Source organism: Triticum aestivum, chromosome 4A, assembly GCF_018294505.1.
Source record: "Triticum aestivum cultivar Chinese Spring chromosome 4A, IWGSC CS RefSeq v2.1, whole genome shotgun sequence".
Lineage (NCBI taxonomy): Eukaryota > Viridiplantae > Streptophyta > Magnoliopsida > Poales > Poaceae > Triticum > Triticum aestivum.
The window spans coordinates 585,374,200-585,389,670 of NC_057803.1; the positions used below are offsets into that span (position 1 = coordinate 585,374,200).

The 15,471-nt window shown below is 42.9% G+C and overlaps 2 protein-coding genes across 19 annotated transcripts; both read right to left on the reverse strand.

Annotated features, from left to right (window-relative positions):
* Nucleotides 1–1,500: 1,500 nt before the first annotated feature.
* On the reverse strand, nt 1,501–8,495 carry LOC123087208 (putative 2-hydroxyacid dehydrogenase HI_1556). Of its 18 annotated transcripts, none has more exons than XM_044509160.1 (17): nt 7,967–8,495; nt 7,437–7,508; nt 7,237–7,351; nt 7,055–7,158; nt 6,914–6,955; nt 5,260–5,481; nt 4,412–4,522; nt 4,181–4,315; nt 4,009–4,068; nt 3,481–3,583; nt 3,353–3,402; nt 3,167–3,273; nt 2,999–3,075; nt 2,872–2,913; nt 2,619–2,725; nt 2,220–2,501; nt 1,501–1,738 (listed from the first exon to the last, which is right to left on the reverse strand). In XM_044509160.1, exons 1-7 carry the CDS (start codon nt 8,063–8,065, stop codon nt 4,454–4,456), a joined length of 723 nt encoding a protein of 240 aa, XP_044365095.1. In that variant the 5' UTR covers nt 8,066–8,495; the 3' UTR covers nt 1,501–1,738; nt 2,220–2,501; nt 2,619–2,725; nt 2,872–2,913; nt 2,999–3,075; nt 3,167–3,273; nt 3,353–3,402; nt 3,481–3,583; nt 4,009–4,068; nt 4,181–4,315; nt 4,412–4,453. The 18 variants fall into 18 exon arrangements, with proteins under 18 accessions (XP_044365095.1, XP_044365088.1, XP_044365081.1 ...); XM_044509153.1 differs by having other exon boundaries at nt 2,619–2,763; XM_044509146.1 differs by having other exon boundaries at nt 2,220–2,322; nt 2,397–2,501; nt 2,619–2,763; nt 2,872–3,075.
* A 1,772-nt stretch (nt 8,496–10,267) lies between these two features.
* LOC123082397 (oxalate oxidase 1) lies at nt 10,268–11,311 on the reverse strand. The gene has a single exon (XM_044504737.1). The coding sequence runs from the start codon at nt 11,199–11,201 to the stop codon at nt 10,518–10,520; it is 684 nt and encodes a 227-aa protein (XP_044360672.1). The 5' UTR covers nt 11,202–11,311; the 3' UTR covers nt 10,268–10,517.
* Nucleotides 11,312–15,471: the final 4,160 nt, after the last annotated feature.

The window sequence follows — 15,471 nt, forward strand, 5'->3', positions numbered from 1 at the left end:
GATGTTCGAGCTCACCGTAATATATCAACTACTAGCTCATGTTGCTTCTGTGGCTCGCACGACTCGTGGAGACACTCCCTCCTTGAGTGTTCAGTTGCACGGTGTGTATGGGCCTTGGAGGACGGCGAAACGGTGGATTGGATGATAGCTACGAAGGAACCAAATGCAAAACAGTGGCTCTTTACCCTCATGGCGTCCTTGAGTCATAGCAGCTTCGTTCGGGTGGCGGCGACTTTGTGGGCCATCTGGACGGCTCGGCGAAAATATATTACACGAAGGAATCACCCAAAGCCCGCAGGCCATCTTCTTGTTCGTCAGCAGCTTCATCCGAGAGCTAGAATTGGTTCATGCAAAGCCACAACGCAATTTGCAGGGAGCTCCTCGAACAACTCCGGCGGTACATGCAAGGCCAAAAGCACCTCCGAAGGGATTTGTGAAGATCCATGTGGACGGAGCGGTCTACCGAAATCGACGTGGGACGGCGGCGGCGGTATGCCGTGACCAGGCGGGCAATTATCTGGGCAGTTCGGCGTTGGTCTTGCCAGGGATCACCGACCCACCCACATTGGAGGCGATTGCTTGTAGAGAAGGACTGGCTTTGGCGGATGATCTTCTCTTGAGGAACCTAATAGTCGCATCAGACTGCAAGCAGGTTGTTGATGATATCAAGCTTCGTAATCAGGGTTCTTATGGTTCGGTGATTACAGAAATTTTACTTCGCTCTTCGGACTTTAATTGTAATTTTGTTTTTGAAAGTCGTTCTTCAAACGGTGATGCTCATAGGTTAGCTAAGTATGCACTATCTCTCGATGTGGGGCACCACGTTTGATTGGTCAACTCTTACAATCCGAATTTTATACCACTCCATGTAGATTTTGATCAATAAAGCTTAGCGTTTGCCCTAAAAAAAAAGGTGAGCAGTGCTATTGCCTCGCATAAAGCAAGACCTAGCCGCGCCCCAATCTATGTCTTTCAATGGTGTAATTCGATAAAAGAAGAGTATCGGCCTGATATGGTCACACTAACCACCCCTAGCCCAATGTGATAATGAAACATTAACGAGGCCATGAGCATGTACGTACCTTGTGGCTATGCCAGGCCCAAACATCACCAAGTGTCATGCAGACTAGTGGTTGGGGCCCGCCAATGGCGGGCCTCCTGAGGCGTTCCTATGCGGCCCTATCTTGACTCAGTACATTTTTCTGTCTTGTTTGATCCCTAATCTCAACTCATGTAACCTTTCTTTACATGTCTAAGAGAAACACCGATCCTGCTAATGGATGGGACAAAGCTTATCAGGTTGCTACAAGTTTACAACCAATTGGTCATTATTGTATGATTGGGTGCACACATCATTTGGTTGGAACACTTCCCCAAGAAAATTCAAGAGTAAGGTTAGACCTTATCTAGTCAAGAATAAAATGACATCAATATCAACATATTCACTTTGCACCTCAAGGCAATGGGAGAGGTTAACGCAGATCATAATGGAAAGATGTATGAGCAGGACGAAGACACTTGTTTTATAGTCTTGACATATATGAGGATATACCATAAGTTACATGTAAAAAGTAGCAATGGGCTTATAATATAGTTTCTAGAATAATCTTCAATGAGAAATAAACTTGGTAGGGTAAACAATGAATTTATGATCTTTAAGCTTTAGCCGACACATCAGTCTTTACAACCTTAAAATATACTCTAAAATATTCATAGCTTGAAGGGGCAAGTAGATTTCCTACAAAAAAATAAATAGAAAATAGTTAGGCGTGGTGACTGGTGAGTGGACAGACACATTAGTGTGGTCAAAAGGAACAACAACATTTTAACATGCCTACAAAAACCAGAAAATATGGGAGGACACTGTAATATCATGCAAAGAAGAAATCATCTCAGACACTTCTCCCTTTTTAGGAGAACTGTATCAAACACCTGAGTTGTACAAACCAAAAATACGAAATTAGCAACTCTCGGTACTTCCTTCACATTCAGTTATATGAGTTTCATCATTTACAACCTGCAATATTTAACTCTTGCTAGTCCTTAGAGCTAGAAGTACACATATTAGATTGGGAAGATCACATTCAGTTAGTCCAAATTAATCAATGAACTACTCAACTAAGTTTGCTTGTGTAAACAATAATATGCACCCATCAATGATCTGGCTATGCAAACAACTATAATTTATAATTTTCTAGGATCCTCGGGTCTGAGTATACCTTCACTAAACTGCTGCTCAGGTTGGTCACCTCGGATCACATCAGTGCCTACAGCACTTTCAATAACAGACTTGCTAAAACTTCTTACTACTGGCACGCTTTCCTGCAAAGTAGGTTCGATCAAAGAGCATCAAGGGAGAGTGAGTACCTAAAAATTCTGAAGATCTAGAACGTAACCTCCTGCAGGCGGCACGCCGTACGAAAGGGGGCAAGGCTGCTGGATCAAAATCTCGACGTCCTCTGTCATCCTCTAGTCAGACTACTCAACTTATTTTCATAGACCTGAATTAAATGTTAGAAAAATGAAATTTCATGATTACATAGATGAGATGGTCTAGAAGTAGGGCACTGGAAGAAAGGGGAAGGAAAATATCAGGAAGAAGAGAGGAGGGTGTGTACCTGCGTCAACAACACAGTCAAGTATATGGAGAAAAGGTCCGCTGTGCACTTGCCTCAACACGACAATTAATCGAAAGAACTATCCTCTGCACCTGTAGCGCTCAGTCCTGTAGATAGTCTAGTATTTAAAACAACTCCATTCTAACTGCAAGAATACACATTGTCGCTAGTGAGCAGAACCATGGCTCCACATCCATACTGATCTTATTGACATTTAAATATAAACATGGATAGTTAGAACCACATAAAGTACCTGCAGTAGTTCAGGCTGCATATCGAGCACTTAAGTACCAATCTGGTCAGCGATTACAGTGGCACACATTGATGATGCTCAGTGTTGGTGGTTCAGTTCTAGCATATGCACAGAGAAATGAAATCACCTTATAGCATCTAACATGTATTCGTTGTGGTACTGTATCCTCTTATCATCTTGAAGACATATTTCAACCTATCATGCCTGCCATATATAAGTAGTTAATTATCACTGACAATTTATTTAAGGGCAAAAATCTTATCGGCAGGGAACTATACAATCTTCAGCGACTTACCATTCTTAGTAATGAACACAGGCAGATTTCCATACTTCTTCTTAACATGTTTCACCAGACTGAACATTCCCTAGGGAACTAACTATGTGCAGCAAACTCAATGCTGCCTGAAAGTAGACAAATATTTGTGTATTATCAATTGAACATGTGATTAAGTAAGATAGCAAACAAAAGTTTAGAGAAAACCTGAAGCTGCAAGTATATCGTTTTTCCTATTCTCTTTCCATGCCTGTAAGCTGCATAGCACATGGAGAAATCAGTAATATTGACACTGGATTATGGGGATTATCATATGTTTTTTCATCATGACTGACGGAGATGAGATGACTGCAGCATCCGTTGAAGCATCATTCATGACAACTTTTCTGACGTGCATCCCGTCGTTCCTAGCATATAATGTTGTGTAGTGGTTTATGCCTATCAACAAAAGTTAGATCAAATTGAGTGTGTTTGCATACAGATTCTGAATATGCAGAAAGGGTGTTACATACTATCCAAGATTTTGCTGTCCAGCTTAATCTTATACTGGTGGCAATAAAAAGAAAAGCATCAAAGGATTAGTACCAGAAGTAAGTTCCTATGTTTATCATATCTACTTTTACAAAGTTAGGATGCCTATTCCTTATATGAACTGATACTTGAACTTTGTATCTGACACTGAGTACATAAGAGCTCAATTTCAGCGATGTACATTCAGTAATGTGTATAAATGTCATGCAAATACAATTGTATTCAGTAATGCTATGAAAATGTCAATTTTTTTTTGCATGGAAAATGTAAGCAGAACACCTTCTACTTCTAATCTTTGTATGGAAGTGCATGATAAAATCAACAACACCTACAAGTCAAACTGGGCGTGCCTTATCCATATGCTGCACCAAGCTCTGCATCTCCAACCTCAACTACAAGACAATGTCTCCAAGGTAAAAAGGACCATTCTACTTCTATAAGTTTGCCCATGAAAATAATATATTTTGTACAGTTTAGCGCAAGGAGAGAGGAGCAGGGAAATACCAGTGGCGGCAGCGGTGGTGGCGCGATCTTGGCGGAGTATACCCCGGCGGCGGCGGGAGTCGACGCAACTGGAGTCGATCTGCGGTGGAGGAGGGAATCTAAGGGACGACGACGGTGTCCGCTTCAAACTGGAACCTATAGGCGCATGGCACAATGAAAAGCAACCAATCAATATCACTGGATGGCTGGATGTAACACAGGACGAAGGGTGGATTCTGGGTCTAGTTATACGTCTTAAATTAAATCAACAATGCCACCATCTACTCAGTTTGCCTAGTTCACAAATTCTATTTCGGTGAATGGCTCCCCCGCGTGAAGCTTGAGGGCAACATCACCAACAACCTGCACACAAAGGCAGAGCAAAATTCAGTACGAGAGGAAATGGTAAATGGTCACACAAGTCAGCCAGCTTTAATTCTTTTGCGTCGAAGATTTCAATGATAATACACACAGTTAATGATGATGGTGGTGACTTCCTTTATTAAGAATGAAATGATAATGCACATGACACGCCTATCTAAGCAGGGGTTGAATGAGGTGTCCTTCAGTTCAAAGTAATTCTAGGATATCGAAAAAGGAAGCAACAATCCACAAAATCATGAATTTATGCGCAAAGAGAAAGAGGAGGTTGCTAAGTGGCTAATATCGATAAAGAATAAACCATTTTGTTTAAGCATATATGTTATTGTTTACTGATGCTTTTAGTCATGAGAAAAAAAGTTCTTCCAACAGAATACTGCCTTTTCATACCAGGCCTGTGGCCAGGAAAGCTGATCATCCAAATTGGCACTGTAATGTTTAAACAGTGTGCTCATGAAGCCAATGAGGTAGCTCATAAATCATATGATTCTAGTGCTAGTTTTGTTTGAAAAGATGATCCACCAGACGTATTATAGAGGCTAATGTAATTGATGCTACCTAATGATATTAAAACGTCACAGTTGGCTCAAAAATAAATAAATAAATGTGGCGCTTCTGAATCTAGAAGTTCTTTTAACACAAATAGTATAATGTCACTATAGGAGTTGTCAAGATATAACTACTAACGACAACTACATGATTGGTAAATGAGAACCAACTCTGTGTATTGCAAAGAAACAAGTGCAAACCAACTCTGTGATTCCTGCAACATGTGGTGTTATAATAACATTTGGGAATTTCAGAATTGGATCCTCTTGATCGAATGGCTCCGTCCAAGCAACATCAATGCCTAAACCACCTAAATGACCTGACTCAAGGTGATTAAACACAGCCATATAGTCCAGTAGGCGCCCTCTGGCAATATTGATGAGATATGATCCCTACAAGAACATGGCAGTTATTGAGAATGGGAGTTCTGCTGTCAGGTGCATACTTCACAGTTTTCCAAAAATCAAAAACAGATCCTATATGTAGATTGCAAAATAATATATGCACTCTGTAAGTTTTTGTCATGAAATATGTCCATTTATGTGTGTGCAAGGAGAGAAATACTAAAATATCAACTCTATGCCATGAACCTTAGTTCATGATGGATAATACCGCCAGCCTGGTATGGCTAGGTTGATAGTGGAGGACAGGCTCGAAGATAAGGCTGATTATTTCTTGTTTCATTAATATATTCTAAGAGGATCTTCTTTACATAGAGCCAAACAATAAAAAACAGGATATCTTATTTCTGCTGGCGTAAGGGCCAGGTTACAAGATATCTTCCTAATTTAAATAGTTAAAACATCCCATAATTTGTGCCGATTGGGGTCGGTTATGCCTGTCACATGTGTTTCTGCAGCAAGTTTTTTTTCCGATACCGGTTTTCTTTTTTGGAATGGGCCGGAAGAACCGAATTGCGATAAATCTCGGAAATCTCAGAATTATTCCGTCTGAATGTATTCAAACAAATTCTTGATTTTTTTTGCGTCACAATATGTAATTTTAACCTGGCACACACACATACTCTCACGGATTCCACTGGTCACCTCGCACATGCCTTTTTTCCGTGTGGGGTGTGGGTTTTAACCCTCGCTGCTGCACTATTTTGCTATGCACCATTTACAGCTGAAGAAGCTGCAAACATTGATGGGACAATAGGGGAATCCCCAAGACCTCCAAGGGTGTAAGTTATGGACCTCACCACCACACGAGGCAGTGAGTTGTGATAACATATGCATACAGAGCCTATTTGACAGTCTTAGCATTTGAATTCATTTTTTTTTCAAAAAAGTCGAACAGTTACACTGTTTCTTGGGGGTCAGCGAAAGTTCTGTTCGGTTACCACTCGGAAAAAACCTTGATCTGCAGTGGTGCACACACACGGCACCCTTTTTGCGGGGAACACACGACGCTTTTTTTTGCGGGGAACACACGAGGCTATATGTATGCATTTCTTTATAGACTTTACCAAAAGAGCTGTACATACAGTATCATTCCACGAACGTCTATGAATATTCTTGATATCTTTTCCTTTTGAAAACTTGGAGCAGCACGCTTGTTCTTTGAAACAAGAACATATGCTCCTGGGATCACTTTGGCATTTTCTGATGGTTATTCCAATGAATACACCAGCACAATCTGATCCTCCAACACTATTCTAAGATTAATGTTTCCTCATATACAAATTTTCTTCTTACAGGATGAATCAAGAATGATGGCTTATTTATTCCGTAAAATAAATAAATCTCAGAAGAAGATTTAAGAAATGAGAAGATGTAAATCTCCTACGATGCAGACAAGTATATTGGAGAAAAATACATGTACCTTTTTCAAAGCTGACAGGAACTTGTGATCCACAATCCCAACCTATAAATATTTATAGCTTAGTAACCGCCTAACTGAAGTCAAATAGAGATATTACTGGCAGAATTTTTATTAAATAAATGAACAAAGAGAAGAATTAACTGATTCATTGTTTAACGTCATGCAAGTTATAACTATGTCAGCTTCTCGAACGAGTTCGTACATATCTTCTGGACCACCTTTCTTGTCAACCAGCCCATCAAGATCTGCAATAGCAATATTTTGAGAGAGGAAGATAACACAACATCTAATAAGGGAATGATACTGCAACTACTGCAGCTTACCACAAGACACTGTATTTGATGACCAGTTTCTTTTTGTAGCAAGAATTTTCACTCCAAATGGTCTTAGTCTCTTGGCAATTTCCATGCCAATGGCTCCGAACCCCAGGATAAGTATCTAGCATAGTAAATACAAGTTTCTACTCAAATGGGATTTTTCTTGTGGAAAGTAGATAAAAGTAACTTATACACGAAAAGCATACTGTTTTCCCGAATATTGCTTCTCCAACTGGAAGGCCCAAGTCCTTCTGAATGACAGCAGTATCCATTTCCTTCTGCAAATTATGGCCAAAGTCCAAAACATGAATATTCCATTACAACTGACAGAAGTAACTTATAGTTATTAAACTAAAAAAACTTATCTTCCAAATGATGGAAGCTACAAAGGTAGCTTATTTAACAAAAAACTGAGTTAATATCCGGTACAAATATATGCAACATGATGAACCATGGCTTGAAATCAGTGTCCGATTGCCTAAATTGTTGGATATTGTACTAAGTAGGATCCACGTGAAACAGAAACCATGTTTAATAGGCTCATCATGTATTTTTTTCCCAAATTTCTGCAGCTTGCAGGCCCTTTTATCAAATCCAGCGGCTGCCGCATCAGCAGCTCAAACTGGAACCTACAGGCGCATGGCACAATGAAAAGCAACCAATCAATATCACTGGATGGCTGGATGCAACACAGGACGAAGGGTGGATGGCAGGGAGGGAGGGAGCAACGCGATACCTCGAGCAGGAAGGGGTTGGGGCCGGGGAGGGGGAGGTCGAGGGAGCGCGCGAAGCGCGCAGAGCTGAGCAGCCTCTCGCCGTAGCAGGAGAGGTCCATGCCGCCGCCCTGGATGATGAGCAGGAAGACGAGCAGCGAGGGCCCGGACTCGAAGAGCTCGCCGCCGCACTCCTCTTCCTCACCTTGGACAGCGGCCGCGATGTCGACCTGAGTCTGGCAAATCGACAGATCAGACGAAAGTGGTCACACCGTGCTCGGCAGCGGCGTCGCGGCCCTCCTTCCGCTGCCGTACTCGGGGAAGAAAGGGAGGGGTGAGGAAGCTGGTGTTCGGGCCGGTGCTGGCACTACAGCGAGGAGCCGGTGGTGGAGGCGGCGGAGCTCGGGGCGGGGATAGAGGCGGCGTACTGTGGTGCCGGGCGGCGGAGGACCTGGGGCAGTGGCGGCGGCAGCCTAGGGAAGGGAGGAAAGGGGAGGTTGCGTAGAAAGAAAAGAAGGCACCGACGTCCTGCGCTTTTTTACTTTTTTTTTCTCTCTCACTAGCACAGTAAAATTGACGAGGTGCCTTTGATGCGCACCTTATTGTTTTGGATTACGCTAGGTTATATTGTTTGCACTAGTTATGTTTGGTATCCATATGGCCCTTCCACATCAGTAATTCATGCATGTCAGACATAAATTTTTAAAAAAATAGTTGCAACCCACTATATATTTTCATATATATACATGCAACCACGACACATCAACAAGTCATACATGTTAGTCATAAGTTACTTTTTTTGCACTAATTATTTTTTCTATCCATGTAACTCTGCAACATCAGCAAGTCATGCATTCTAGTTATAATTAACATTTTTTTCATTAATTTTATGTTGTCATGCATACTACATGTGTTGGACACGAGCGTTCCTATATAGTTCATCCTTCGCAATTTTGTTAGAAAATGAAATTTCGTTAACTGCAATACATTTATTCTCTTTTTATATATAATTTAATTACCTGCTTCAATTTTTTATTTGTTGTATTTAAAAATGCAAATAGAGATCACTCTTACATTGGCTTTGCATTAGTATGAGTTTTTTTTTGTAGAATCTATTTATGCATTTCTTCCAACAAGGTATCTCCAACAATGCATGAGATGACATCTAGTGTGATTAAAAAAATGCTCATATATCATAAAAAGGATGTGCATGCTATGGAAAGAAACATAGATATGTTTCAAGTAAAGACATATTTCACATGAAAATATTCACGTGTTTACTAAAAAGGAATAAAAAATTAATTCAGAAATTCATGTATAATAAATGCAGCGTTCATGTATCATGAAAATAAATAAATAATATCATGAGTCAAATAAATACCTAAATTTACTATGATGAAAACTAAAAGCAAAAACACAACAACAGAAAAATAGAAACGACAAACAAGAATCACGGAGCATGGCCGGGGTATCATCTAGTGTGATTAAAAAACGCTCATATGTCATAGAAGGATGTTCATGCTATGGAAAAGAAACATCCATCTGTTTCAAATAAATAATTATATTGCAGGAGAATATTCATGTGTGGTATTAAAAAGGAATATAAAATTAAATATTTAAATTCATGTAAAACAAAGGTAATGTTCATGTCTCTTGAAAGTAAAAAATAATAATATCAATAATTAAATAAATAACCTAAAATTAGTAAAATGAAAACTAAAAACAAAAGCAAAACAAGAGGAAAAAAATGATAAATGAGAATAAGGAAAAAAGGAAATAGAAAAAGGGTAGCAGAAGAAATAAAGAAGCAAAATCACTTTCGAACACAACCACTCATGCAGAAGCTTCAGGCTTTGGCTCCCTTATTTGCCACAACGTGCCGCAAATAGGGTTTGCCGTCCGAGGCAAGAGGGAAATGGTACACGTAAATCCAATTTCTTGTGACTGAGCTATATTTGTAATTTCAAGTTCTAAAAATTACAGAAAAAATCATGCACATTGAAATGGGAGTAGCAGGTTTTTATGAAAAAGAATATAATCACTCGCCACTCGCCAGCCGTACAAAAAAAAAAATCATGTTTTACGGCATGGGGTGAATTGCTCCATTGTTTTGAAATAGTACGTTTTCACTGAGAAATTATGATTTTTAAATATACAGGTGCATCGACTGGTACATTTAGCTTCGTGACAACACATCCCTTCAATTAACTCACATGTCACTGAAATATTTCACTGAACCTTATTATGTCTTGTGTGAGTGGGTTCCGATTTCATTTACGTATACTGAGCTGAGAATGAATTGCAAAAAAGTAATTGGGCAAATATAAGAACTAATATTTGTATATAGCGTTCAATATATAGAGGAAATATGGCAATAGAAAGTAATACATTTCAATTCCTCGTGTCGGTTTTGACGGCCAGAACTGCGAGGCTAACTTATTCAATCGTATTACAACTGCATGCATGCGAGCTTAACCAGAAGCTTATATACAAGTCTCGTGCTGTGAACTAGTATTAAATTTCGCTAGCGTAGCATGCAGATCGGATTATGTATTGATCATCTTGGGCAGGCTCTTAGGAGGCCTGGAAAGACCCACCGGCGAACCTGGACTTGAGAAGTTCGACCACCCCGGCGTCCACCCGGAGAGCCCTAGTGAGCACCGGCGTGGGGATGGGCGGGTCGGAGCCGAAGAGCGTGAGCGGCACGAAGACGATGCCGGGGTTCTGGCTGTTGAAGGAGACAAACATGGTGGCCACAGTGTCGCCGGTGTTGAACTGGAAGTGCATGAGGCCGCGCGGGATGAGGAAGTTCTCGCCGGCGCGCACCACCCTGGAGTAGAGCCTGTTCCCGGACTCGTTGCTGCCGATGATGCCCACGAGGAGCTCGCCTTTCACCACGAGGCCGATCTCGGTGGCGCGCGGGTGGATGTGCGGCGGGTTGGTGCCCCCGGGCGCGAAGTCCACGCGGTTCATGGAGATACCCTGCGTGTTCTCGCCGGGGAACTCCGTCACGTCCAGCCTCGTCACGGCCGAGCCGTTCGGGGTGGACGTGTTGCCGCCCCTGGCTAGCTTGGAGGAGAAGAGGAAGTCGTCGCCGGCTTCCGACTGGGGCACGCACGGGTATCCGTTCACCCGGACTGCGTTGTCGTCGAGGTCGGCCACACAGAAGTCCTGGAGAGGGTCAGGGTCCGTGGCCATGATGGCCGGAGCAAGGAGCAGCATGGTGAACATGCAAGCTATGGTTTTGGAGTAGACCATTGCTTGCTATGGTTGTTCAAGATCAAGAGTGTCTAAGGCACTGGTGGTAGCTGAGCTAAGCTATGGAGGATGAGTGAGTGCAGTTCTGAGTGAGTGGTAAGGCAAGCATATGGATCCTTTATATAGGGGATATTGCACGCATGCATGTATGTGCCGCATGTGTGAACACGAGAAGAAGAATTACTTTATTAAAAGTAGAGTATATTATTGCGCGTTTGATGTTTCTCATATACCTTAAAGAATTTCGAAAGCGTCACTGGATTTTAGTAGGAAGAGAAGTGTATCCTGAGAACTAGAAGGGGAGGCCGCAGACTCCATGATGAGTGTGAACAGTGAATGAGCGACGGTGGGAGCGAGTCCGAGGGTTGATTGTTCGTGTCATGGGTGCAGAGTCGTTGCTACCCTTGGAGTTGGAGAGAGGAGGGGGGGGTAGAGGCTTCTCAGGGGCGGCAAGGCGAGCAGACCGCGGTAGAGCCACTGGCCGCGGGAGGCCAGATATTCGGTTTTCACCCGTGAGCACGTCCGAGTAATATTTCATCCTTGAGCACGCCCGAGCAATATAAGGCAACGCCTTCAACAAGGACACAACCACATCAGCACCGCCATTGGCATGTGCAAGCATCGAAAGTCAAATCTAGGGTTTTAAACTAGGAGGTCGAGACCCATTAATGGACGAGCACCACTTAGGCGAAGTCAACTTGTATTGCCGCCACCACTTGCTGAAGAAGTCGATACTACATGGAGGGGCACACAAAGATCATTGTCACGGAAAATTGGAATCTGAACGGTCCCATGGTATACATGCTCGGAGAGAGTCGTTCATGTGCGTATCCCAGAGTTGTTGTAAGTCGAGGGGCTTGTATGGATGGTCGGGGCGGTGGCCAACACGGCGGTGTTGAAGATTAATGGGGAAGCGAGGTGGTGTGCGGTAGAGCCCGCCATCGGGGAGGAGGGGGGTGGGGGAGGCAGGCGGTTAGTGCTGGGTAGGCCACGAGGGAAGAAAAAGAAAGAAGATGAACAATGGAAGGTGATCTTGCCGCTCATTCCTGATCTAACGGCTACGAGGAAAACTAGCTAATGGTATTTCTTTTTCAGGTACCTGTTAAATACTCCTAGCAAAAATGCTACATCCACATAATTTCTACTTAAAGCTACTAAATCTTCCATTCCTAACTAACGATAATGCTCTATATATCTAGGAAAAGGTCTACGCAAGGTAACATAACCTTCCTAACAATAATTCTCTTCAGCCCGTCTCACTTTTCCTAACCAATAAAATCTTTCCAGCTAGGATCCTTTGTAAGTTACAGAAAATATTTTACGTAGGTGTAGCGTTGTCCATACTCCTAGATGTCAACGGAATGGACAATACACATTGCCTTTTTGCGGGGAATGAGCAGCACACTTGCTACACAGGCTGACGGGTACGTACCTAGCTCGCACGGATATGGTTGACGGAGGCACGGAAGCAACGCGGATCATTGAAGCGGTAGACGGCGACGCTGCACGGGTTGCAGACACCCGGTAGAAATCTTCTTCCTCTCGAGTTGACACGGCCGGGCAGGCGATAAGCGGGGATCGATCGATGATGGTTGATGTGTCGGTGACATGCGTGTGCTGTCTGCCTCTGGAGAGTGGGACTGAAGACGGAAAAGAGACGGGCCGGCCGGTGCATGCCCTGGATCGATCGCGGTCAGAGAGTCTGACTTGAAAGTTGAAACCATGCATGCATGCTCTCGTTGTCTCGCTGGCGTCTCCTTCCCGTGACATGAATCCATTCTCTGGGATGATTGGCAAGGCAGGAAGAAGAGAAACAAATCCAAGAAACCATTGATGTGCCTCTTCAGCGAGAGTCCAGGCCCAGGGTAGGCAAAGCTAGTTTCAGCTTTCCATTCCCGGCGATCGACGAGTAGTCGAGCACATTTTGGCCACGTAAACGTTAGCTGATGGCCTGACGTCTCTTCAGCGAGCACTGATAAACCGCAGCCACCGGACGGCTACGTGCAGCAGACTCTTGCACGTTCCGTCGGGGAGACCAATCAGTAGCAAGATCGTTGAAAATAGCAGCACACGTCGCCCTCTCGCCCAACCGTCGACATGATCAGCCGACGCGCCGAAATCCTCGCTCCCTGATCACTCTTGTCTGCAAAGAATTTATCTATCCATCTGTGTATGTACTAAAAGCACAATACGGAAGAAAGATGGATGGATCACTAGAATTCTTGCAAAAACAACACTTTCATATACTTCCTCCGTCCCATAATATAAAAACATTTTTTACACTAATATAGTGTTAAAAACGTTCTTATATTATGGGACGGAAGAAGTATATGAAAGTGTTGTTTTTGCAAGAATTAATGTAGTGTTCAAAACGTTCTTATATTTTGGGACAGAGGGAGTATGATTTATAGATCATGACCGTTAGATCTTAAACAGATCACGACCGCTAGATCTTCATCATTGTACCCGGACAGATCACACAATTAGATCTTCATAATTGTATTTAAATAGTTTCACATCCATTAGATCTTCATAATTGTATTTAAATAGTTTCACATCCATTAGGTCTAGGCACACAATTTAGTTTTCCCATCAGGTGTTGAAATTGTATGTGATGAGAAATAATCATCACACACAATTCTGAAAATCAACCTGTTTGCCACATTTTTCTTTGGAGAACTTTCTGCTATAGCCTACACAGAGTCGTTTTAAATTACATGTGTGATGGATCCATACATCAAACACGTTGTTTTCAGATGAACTGTTTGCATGTCGTCGCACATAGTTTACCTTCTCGGGTTGTGAGTGATGATCCAACTATCACACTCGCACACCGTGGGTGATGTGGTCCTCACACACAGGTTTTTGCAGCCGTGTGCTATTGGGGGGGGGGGGGGGGGGGGCTTAATAGCCCCATCCGGTATTGGTGCTAGTAGTAGGTCCCCAAGGGGAAAAACAAATGCCATTTTCGAATACACGTTATGTAAATCATGAGAAACTTGTTCATTCATGTTTGTTTTGAGACATGGTTGTAAACCACCTCTCACTTTTGTCTTTTCGATGAGCAATGGTACCAACAAATTCTATGTGATGAAAGAAAGGTTCTAGCTGATTGTGGACCATCTCCCCCCCCTTTTCCCAGTATTTCTTGTTTGTTCATCCTCTATATCAGCTCCTTTTTTTGTTTGATGGTACTGTTCGTTGGGTTCTTTTCCTCTTAAATACATGGGCCTCCCTGTCTCTACAGAGCGCCTTCTTTCAAAGGACTTTTCCCCGATTGTTCTTAAAGTTAGTAATAGAGTAATGTCATGGCATGAGCGGTACAACTCCAGCGCGGGCAAAGTCTGTCTTATTAACTCTTGCCTCTCCTCTCTTCCTATGTACCTAATGGGATTCTATCTTTTGTCCAAAGGAACTCATGCGGGCTTCGACAAGCACCGTAGCGCTTTCTTTTGGAATTCTACTGAGAATAAGGGCAAATACCATCTGGTCAAGTGAAAATTGATGTGTAAATCGAAAGGCACGGGTGGTCCTAGTATTATGAATACTTCGGTCATGAATACCTGCCTCATTGTCAAGTGGTGGTGGCGGATTTTCAAAACCACGGAGGGCACGTTGTTGTGTGACATCCTTAAGGCCAGATACTTCCCCTCTGGTAATCTGATGTTTGCTTCGGCAGCAGGAGGCTCTCAGTTTTGGCGCGATTTGGTTAGGACAATGGATACCTTTTGATCTCAGGTTAAATTTGTGGTTGGTAATGGTGTCAATATTCGGTTCTGGACAGACTGGTGGTGTGGCGACAAGCCTCTTTTTTTGCGTTCCCAGCTAGTTTCTCTTATGTTTCTCGTGCTGAGATTTCCATCTCGGATCTTGCGCTCGGTGGCTGGGATTTGCATCTTCGTCACGCTCTCTTTCTCCTGAAGAGTTGATTCAGTGGCAACACCTTGCTGAGCTATTTCCACTGCTCTCGGAGGAGGCAGGCCAAGTTTCCTAGCCTCATTCGGCCTCTGTCTGGTTTTCTGTCAAGTCTCTGTACTCTAGATTGATAGTAGGGTCCTCGAGCTCAAAATTTAAGGATGTCTGGCATTGTAAGATCCCTCTCAAGATCAAAAATTTCATGTGGCAAGCGATCCGCGGTAGGCTTCCCGCGGCGGACCAAATCCGCAAACGAAATAGACTTGGACTGCGTTTTGTAAGCTTTCAGAGCTAAAGAGGATAACAACCATGTGCTTTTCAACTGCCATCTTGCTAAACTGTTTTGGTGCGGACT

What these genes read in the sequence shown, in the direction of transcription:
- LOC123087208 (XM_044509159.1), bottom strand. Translation starts at nt 8,065, where the DNA reads ATGGACCTCTCCTGCTACGGCGAGAGGCTGCTCAGCTCTGCGCGCTTC. An exon ending in CCAACCCCTTCCTGCTCGAG is followed by an intron (nt 7,509 to 7,966) that starts GTATCGCGTTGC and finishes CATAATTTGCAG; the next exon opens with AAGGAAATGGATACTGCTGT. An exon ending in TGACGTTAAACAATGAATCA is followed by an intron (nt 6,956 to 7,054) that starts GTTAATTCTTCT and finishes AAATATTTATAG; the next exon opens with GTTGGGATTGTGGATCACAA.
- LOC123082397 (XM_044504737.1), bottom strand. Translation starts at nt 11,201, where the DNA reads ATGGTCTACTCCAAAACCATAGCTTGCATGTTCACCATGCTGCTCCTT.